The 9,005-nt window shown below is 39.5% G+C and overlaps 1 gene segment (V, D, J or C); it reads left to right on the top strand.

Annotated features, from left to right (window-relative positions):
- The first annotated feature begins 4,520 nt into the window (after nt 1–4,520).
- LOC120245532 lies at nt 4,521–8,635 on the top strand. The segment is given in 3 exon segments: nt 4,521–4,527; nt 4,802–4,858; nt 8,108–8,635. Coding segments are annotated over 3 exon segments (396 nt in total).
- The last annotated feature ends 370 nt before the right edge of the window (nt 8,636–9,005 follow it).

The following is a 9,005-nucleotide window of genomic DNA, read 5'->3' as shown; positions in this document are numbered from 1 at the left end:
CCACCATCCTTCAAACCTTGAAAAGAGCAAAATTATGCCATCATGTCCCTGACAAGTTAGCTGATTTACTGTATGTTACTGGTGTGAGTGAAGTGGACCTCTCCAAATAGCTGGTTAATTATGCCAAATAAAGGGCAAAAATGGTGTTTCTTGAAATGGTAGATGTGAAAAACATTGATTGTTTACTTTAGCAAAAGTTTTCAGGATGACGTACAGGTGTGCATTTGATGTCCCTCCTATTTCTCTCTCTCCCTTGCTCCCTCCCTCTCTTCCACAAGCAGTTTAGAAGTTATTCTAAGAATCTAACTTTGCTAGAGGTCAAATGGGAAACAGCTTCAGTGATGAGTTTGTTGGAATGCTCTCCCCCAATTTTTATTTCCATCACTTTTATACACAAATCCAAGAGCCTGTCAGACTAGTCAATTGACACTATCTTTCCTCAGTAAATCAGTATTATCAATAGCTTCTGTCACCATAATTCTTATGATAAGCAAATACTGTAGCAAATACTATCTTAGTACAATAATTTAGATGTACTCTTCACATTAGATCCCAACTTCACATTAGTTCCCAACTTCACATTAGTTCTCCATTTCACATTATTCCCTGAGGAACATAATCCCTAATAGAGGCATATCATCTTTATCATTCCCATTTTCCAGCCCCTGCATCAACCCCACATACCCTACATTTGTATCTCCTATACAAAAGCAGATTAATTCTTGATTTAAAGATTACAGAAAAACATTAATAGACCAAAAAACTCATGCATGTGTATGTATCATTTAAAATTATATTTATACATTGTACAAGAATATTGAGGATTCTAGTAGGCAATGTCAGAGTTTACTATTTATCAAAATTGATACAGCCTTATTGTTTCTAAAAACCACAAAATGAATGTATTCACCTAAGTTTTAAAATCAGATAATCTACAACATACAGAAGGGGAGAAAAAGGAAGTGCTCTCTTCCCAAGCAATACACCCCTGTAAACCCAGGAGATAACTACTGAGTAAAGCTTGTTGTATTTCTTTCAGGAATTACCCTGTATTTATATCCACATATATCCAATAAAATGGAATCAATATTATACAAAACATACCAGTCCATGGCCTGTATTTTCACAAACACCTTCCACATGACTATATAGAAACAGACCTCATTCTCTTATTGATTGCTTAGTGTTCCGCTGCAAAGTTCTATCATAATCAATTTAACCAAATTCCTATTGATAAAGATTTCAGTTGCTTTCCATTTCTTAAACTTCTAAACATTTCAGTGATCAGCCTTGTATACACATTTGAGCACACTTATCTACTCATTGCCATCCCTAGGACAGTCTAAGGAGATTCCTTTTCCTTCTTCCACCCCAGTGTCTTCTGCCTTACATGCTGCTTCCATTGGGTGTTTCTACTCCCAGGCCAATTAAGCTCCCAGTGCTAACACTTAGGGTGAAGTTACTTCACATCTCTGAACTCAATTTTCCTCATCTATAGAACTGTGATAATTTCACTTTCTTGTTCCTAGATTTTGGAGAATAATTAAATGTGGGTGATTCATGTTCAATGTCTGACACTTCATAAGTGCTTGATAAATGTCAAGTATTCTGGCTAGTTTGCTTGTATCTCTGCAGAGAAAATCACCCTATCCTCTTTAGGATCTATGTTGACTATGTTCTCAGTCAACTACTTTGCACACTAAATGTCCACTTGAAAGTTTCTCTCTTCTGTCTACCTCCATGATTCCTCTCTTTCCTCATCTTCTGGTGAGATTCACTGCTGATTTTGCTATTAAAGACAATAGCAAAGCTCTTGCTGACAGAATCAAGGAATCCTAACTTACCTTTCTGAATTACAGTTACAATTTCTCTTGTGAAACTTACTATTTCTTTAATATTTTTTAACATTTATTTATTTTTGAGAGATAGAGATAGCACTTGACAGAGGAAGGGGTAGAGAGAGAAGGAAATGCAGAATCTGAAGCAGGCTCCAGGGACTCTGAGCTGTCAGCACAGAGCCTGACGTGGGGCTTGAAGTCATGAACCATATCATGACCTGAGCCAAAGTCAGACACTTAACCGACTGAGCCACCCAGGAACTCCAAATATTTTCATTTTCTTTTTTTTTAATAGTTAGGTACTTTTGAGAGAGAAAGAGAGAGAGAGCTCAAGCAAGGGAGGGGCAGAGAGAGAGAGAAGGAGACACAGAATCCAAATCAGGCTCAAGGCTCTGAGCTGTCAGCACAGAGCCCAGTGTAGGGCTCGAATTCATGAACCTTGAGATCATGACCTGAGCTGAAGTCAGATGCTTAACCAATTGAGCCACCCCCAGGCGCCCCTGAAACATACTATTTCAGTGGTTAGTATTAGTCCTTAGTTTATATAATTTATTAGCTCTGGTCCATTATTGATTTTCAACTATTCATCGTGGAATATGTTTTTTCATTCATTCATTGTGCAAATGTTTGTTGAACATTTGCCAAGTGAAGATACTGGAGTGGGCCTTCCAAATACAAGACAATGAAACATCAAACAATTTACGATCCAGTTGGGTAGAAAGAATCTGACAGCAGATAAGAACAACTAGACGTTCTGGATCTGTCTCTGTGCTCTGCAAAGTAGAGTCACTTGGCTAGAGGAAAATCCAAGAGAAGATCTCTCTTGAACTGAGTTTTGAAAGAATCCATTGGGCTCTGCAGAACAGTGCAGAACCTTCTTGGAATTCTCTCCCTGCCCCTCCCTCATGCTCTCTCTCTCTCAAAATTATATATATATATATATATATATAAATACATGAAATCTTCAGTGCCCTTGATGGGGTTACCAGGGAAACACCATGGCATGGCATGAGTCCCTGGCAGCTCCAAAGACAACTCTGCACATGGTTCAGCTCAATGAGCACGATGGGCACCCCTCTGACAACACATGATCAACTAAGTAAAGTCTACTTTCTTTTTTTTTTTATTTAAAAAATTTTTTTAAATTTTTTTTTTTATTTATTTCTAGGAGAGAGAGAGACAGCATGAGCAGGGGAGGGTCAGAGAGAGAGAGAGTCACAGACTCTGAAACAGGCTCCAGGCTCTGAGCTGGCAGTCAACACAGAGCCCGACGCGGGGCTCGAACCCACGAACAGCGAGATCATGACCTAAGCGAAAGTCGGACGCTTAACCGACTAAGCCACCCAGGTGCCCCAGTAAAGTCTACTTTCTACTCCATTGATCTTTGTTTTGCGTTCATGTGTCCTCTATAGCTTGATGCCAGAATATGTCTCAAAGTAAAACATGGGCCTTGATCTGATCTGATATACGTTTAGTCTATCTTTTTTGAAACATCGTGGCAAAAGAGAGGTTCAAATACGAAGACCCTCTTTAATTATTCTCAACTGAGAGAAACTAGAATCCCATAATCACAGTGAATGAGGTTTATCATTTGCAAAAGCCCCCTGGCCCGGGAGAAGGTATAAAAGAGTGCAGTTTTTAAAACTTGTTTGTTTTCTTTGTCATTTTCACTCAGCCAACCTTCAAATAAATAAGTAGATAGATAGATAAATAGATAAACAAACAAACAAATAAATAAAATAAGCAGTCCAGATAGGGTAGATTGCTAAAGAAAGGGATCATCAGGCCACAGACCTAAATATATCCTCTTCCAAGATTACAGGTCTTACCTAAGAAAACATTCTCTGTCGGGGAGGCCCTGGGGGAGTCCACACCTGCTGGAAAGCAGAGTGAAGCTGCAGCAGCCGCCCCAGGGCCTACTTCCAGGAGAAGGGTTTTTGTACACTGACACAATGGGGAGCTATCACTGTGTTGGACGTTCGGCCAAGGAACCAAGCTGGAAGTCAAACGTGAGTAAAATCCAAACCTTCCTTCTTCAGTTGTTTGTGTCTTGTGATCCTCGTGTTTGTGAAGTGATCTTTATAAGCTGATGCTTGGCGACTAGGATCTGACATCCTCTAAGGCAAAGATAAAGTCTGTAAACAAACTCAAAAAAGGGTTGCACATTTTCTGTGAGGAACAAGGTTCAGTCATTGGGTGGGAATAACCTGTCTAAGTGATAGTTGCAGACTCTACTGGGGAGCATAATTATATGTCCCACACAGAGCCTTGCTCGATTGTCAGAAAAGGAAATTCAGTTTTTGTATGGGAAGGAGGTTAGGAGGAACTACTGTGTTTACAATTTCGGCCAGGGGACGAAGCTGGAGATAAAACGTAAGTCTTTTTTTTCAACCAATTCTTCACTGTTTCTGTTTAATTGGTTTGCTTCCCCCCACTCCAACCTTTTCACATGTTCTAATTAGTTACATGTCAGGGATAAAACAAATTTCATTCCCAGATTAGGTGCAGAGGAGAGAAAATAGCTCCACTGGAGGCTAGCTGACAGTTAATTTTTAAGATTTCCAAAGCAAAATAGGGTAACTGGGGAGAGAGGCTTGCTACCATTTCAGGGTGAGTTTTTGTAGAGGGGGAGATTAAGGGAAATCACTGTGGTTTACTTTCGGCCAAGGGACCAAACTGGAGATGACACGTAAGTACCTTTTTGTTCAATTATTTGTAAAGTCTTTGTCCTGTTGCATTATATGTTCAAGTTCGTGACATTTTGCCAAAATGAGCCCTTTCTGGTGCCTCAAAACAGCAGAAAATGAGAAATTAGCCAACTTTTCAGCTAAGCAAACAAATCGTTGAGTTTGTGAGGAGAGTAGGCTTTGTGGGGAGAAGGGGGAAGAAATGGTTGGATTTTTCTCTGAATCGGCCTTTCGTATATGATCGGCATCAGAAGGAGGTTTTTGTTGAGGGCTGAGTGTCAAAGCCCTCACTGTGGCTTACCTTCGGCCCGGGAACCAAGCTGGAGGTCAAACGTAAGTACACTTTTCTAGTGCTTTTTCTTGTAGAGTTGTGAAATTTGGGGGTTTTCATGTGTGGGATGTGAGTTGAGGTCAGTTCTGAAGAGAATGGGATTCTTCTGAAAATCAGATGAGTAAGGGGCTGAAAATCAATTCATCTCAAAGAAGAGCAAAGAGCTAGTTAGTTGATGTGGCATGTAAATTGCCAGATTTTCACTGTATCCATCAATCTAATGAGTTTAGCAGCAAAAAGAGGTTTTTGTTGAGGAGAAAGTAATTAAGTTAATACAGTGGATCACCTTTGGCAAAGGGACGCGTCTGGAGATTAAACGTAAGTAATTTTTCTCTATTGCCTGCTGAAATTTGCGTCTAAATACCAGTGCTGACTTTTAGAGGTCACCTAAAGTATTCACCTAAAAGTATGAATTTTGTGCAGATGAGTGTATGAGACCATTTCAGATTTGTCATCAATTTCAAAAGTTAAACTCAGCTCCAAAACTGGGTTTGTAGACAAAAAGTTTAATTTAATCTAAATTTCATTGTTCAAAAGGAAAAAAAAAATAGTGTAGATGAAAAGGAATCTTTGGAGCTCAAGAGAAAAGTGAACTAATTTTCATTGAGTTTTGCCAGATGTTATATTGATTTTTGCTCGTTATGTGTGATACAGAAGAGAAATTTATTTCTTAGTCTTTCTCTCCTGATAAGTTATTTTTTAAGATAACAATTAAAATTCATAGAATGCATAAAAAATCAGTAAGTTAAAAAAGCGTATTTATTTGCCAAGTAAAACATACAGCTTAATTGAGAATCAGGTGCGCTGCCATCTTTAGGGTCTAAAAGGAGTGATAAATTGTCAATATTCAGAAATTCTACAGAAGTTCTATATCCTGATAGCTATCTTCTTTGTAAAAATCCAATTTCTATATTAGACTAAACGTGAAATGATTTCTTGTTGCAATGGTGAAGAGACGGTTATCACCAAAATCTCAGTTTTGAAAAAATTCGTTTAAATGAAGTAAAAGAAAATAATTGCATGTTTCAAATGTCCACGGACTTGTAGAAAAATCGTAAATATTTTAGTGAGCGTGTTTTTTTATTTCCCTCCGTTATAACTTGGCCATTTTTTTATACCGCCAAGGAAGCCACGGCAAAGCTTGCGTGGTCTGTAGACTTCATGGCGGTCTTTTGTCATGACTGAATGACTTTTGTGACCAGGCCACAGCACTCATGTGGCAGGGCACCTAGCCGCTAAAGGCCACAGCCACGGCCACTCCACAGTCGCCTGTTCAACTCTCCTGTGGTGGCTTTCCCAACACAGTGATACGAATAATGGCACTAACAGAAAAGAATAGAAATGTAGTGGGCACTGAGCTAACATAAAAGAAACAGGGAGAAGTCTGATTTAGTAGAAATTTCAGAAATAAATTTCAAGTCATTGTTATAGCCTCTTAATAGAAATTTCCATTAGAGGACTATAAAAAACTTAAAGCTACTTTTTTTTTCAGTGACATGTAATTATTTCAATATTATCTCATCAAATATATTCATATAGTAAAAGCACAATCCAAAAGAAAGAAATATATATAACTCTTCCGGGGCAAAATCCTTACCAGCAAAAACTGAATTTAAGGCCATCTGGCCACTCCAGTTTTAACCAATTAACTTTTACTGAGTCCACATTAAATACCATTAGATAAAAAAATAAGATAAATTTGTGAAATGCTTTTAATTTTCAAAAAATTAATGGCTTGTAGGTATTTCATACAACTGAAATATTGTTGTATGAAATACCTAATCACAGACAAATACCATTAATAAAAACTTGATATAAACATATTTTCCGATACTTTCATTCTGTGGTAGAAAATTTTTAATCTGAGTATTTTAATCCCATACCCTGTAAAACAGTTTAGTAATTTTTTGTTGTTTACTTCAGCTGGTTTCAAAAGTGATGCTTAAGAAAGGTTATTTTTGGTCTGCAACAATTTTATAGGACTCTTTTAGGGCTGTTTTAAAACTTGAAAATTATTTTAGGACTATTTAAATTATATGGGTATTTTAAACTATTTTAGGGTCTTTTAAAAACATTTTTTATACATTTAGACTCCATTAAAAGCTAATAAAATGTCTTGTAAGACTTTCCATATCAAATGTGCTGATTATTTAATATTTTGTGCAGGATGGATATTTTAAAGGTGTCGAGGATTCACCCAGCTACAAGTATCTTCCTAGAATACTTCCCCTCCTTTTTTTCTAGAATTCACATTATTTTGCTGCCAAAGATATTTTATAAAATTCTCAGAAAAAATTAGTAATGCAGGTCAAAAGAGAAAAAAAATATATATCAAAACATAAAAAGTTCAGTATCTTACATCGAAATGCTTAATTAATGGAGGTTAGCTTTATAAAAACCTGATCACTATCTGCAATCTTCTCACAGGAAAGGATTCTTGATTTGTTATTTTCGCCCTTGCTCTCTGACCAGACAGCTTGAATGCCCACAGACGGGGATTTCCCAGACGCCATCTGGCAGTTGCTCATGGTCAGAACTGAAGCTAGCTAGTTCCTCAAAGGCAGGTGGCCAAAATTACAGTGGACCCCCACTGTCTGGTCTATTATCGCCCCAAGTCATGGCAGCTGTCAGAGCAGGGCTTGGTCTTCCAGGGCTCGGTCTTCCTTCAAGGTTTTGTAAGGAGATCAGGGAGTTGCTGGACTGATCACAGAGGGTGACAGGGCTGTGCCTCAGCCCAGGTACAGACTCAGGGTTTGAAGTCACTCTAGAGGGGGGAGTCTGGCTCTAACACACTCAAAGAAAACCCAGGAAGGAAAAAGCAGCCTGATATAGCTACACAGTTCTGGGAGAGACACAGGGGAATGAGTTCTATAAGGAGGTCTAAGATGTGTTTTCACTTCTAAACTGTGAGGGAGTCTGATAAAATGGCCCTCGTGTCTTTGCCTAAAACACTGTGCTTATTGCAAGAGGCAGGGAACACAGGTGAAGGAAAGAAAGGTGAGGTCAGAAAAGCAACAAAGTCCTTCAAATGGCTGTAGACAAAACAGTGTAAAACTTTCTTAAGAGATGGGGACCAGAGAAAAACGCAAAATCATGGAGATTTTAAATCTACTTCCTGGTCTCCCTCATTGCTACTCAGAAGAAACACCTCTGTCTGTCCCTTATGGGCTCCGGGATTGCCCACAAATGATATACCCAAATGGAGGACTCCCCTGTTCCTTAAAGACCATTCTCTGTGCTTCTTTCCTCAGGGAGTGATGCTCAGCCATCCGTCTTTCTCTTCCCACCATCTCTGGACCAGTTGCACAAAGGAACTGCCTCTATCGTGTGCATGCTGAATGACTTCTACCCCAAAGAGGCCAATGTCCAGTGGAAAGTGGATGGTGTTCTCCAAAACCAAGGCATCCAGCAGAGCATCACAGAGCAGAACAGCAAGGACAACACCTACAGCCTCAGCAGCACCCTGACGATACCCAGTACAGAGTACCAGAGTCATGAAAAGTACTCCTGCGAGGTCACGCACAAGAGCCTGTCCTCCGCCCTCGTCAAGAGCTTCAACAGGAGCGAGTGTCAGAAAGAGTAGCCTCGCAGGCCTCATCGCCTGTGCCTCGGCCCCAACCTCCCTGCCTCCCTCCTCAGGCCTCCGGACCTTTTCTCATCGGAGACCCACGTCTATTGCAGGCCCTTTTCCCCACCTTACTGCCTCCCCCTCTTTGGCTTTAATCATGCTAATAATATTTGGGGGAAAATGAATAAATAAAGTGAATCTTTGCACCGATGATTTCTCTCTTCTTCCTCTGTTAATGGTTGTTATACATTTTTTTTTTCCAATGACCTAGCTTACTTATTTTCTAAGGAACTAAACACTGAGTTGCTATAAAATCACCACTATGCATAAAAATCATCATCCTACATTCTACCTGACCTTCCTGTCCTCTACGAGACACTCTATGAAAGCCATACGCGACCTGTCTTCATATCCAGCCCCCACCCCCACCCCTGGGCCATGGCTTAACAGGCTGGCTTCCTCACTTTCCCCTCCTCAGCAGGCCCTCAGAGTCCTTTTGAGGGTGACAGTTCTCACAGTCACAGATCTTTTGATCCAGTGAACTTACCGTAAGAATTTACTCAAAGCAAATTTTCCAAAAG

This window comes from Hyaena hyaena, unplaced genomic scaffold, assembly GCF_003009895.1.
Source record: "Hyaena hyaena isolate Hyena2069 unplaced genomic scaffold, ASM300989v1 scaffold_421, whole genome shotgun sequence".
Taxonomy (NCBI): Eukaryota; Metazoa; Chordata; class Mammalia; order Carnivora; family Hyaenidae; genus Hyaena; species Hyaena hyaena.
Note: the sequence above shows the minus strand (reverse complement) of the source record. Positions and strands in the feature narration are given on the sequence as shown.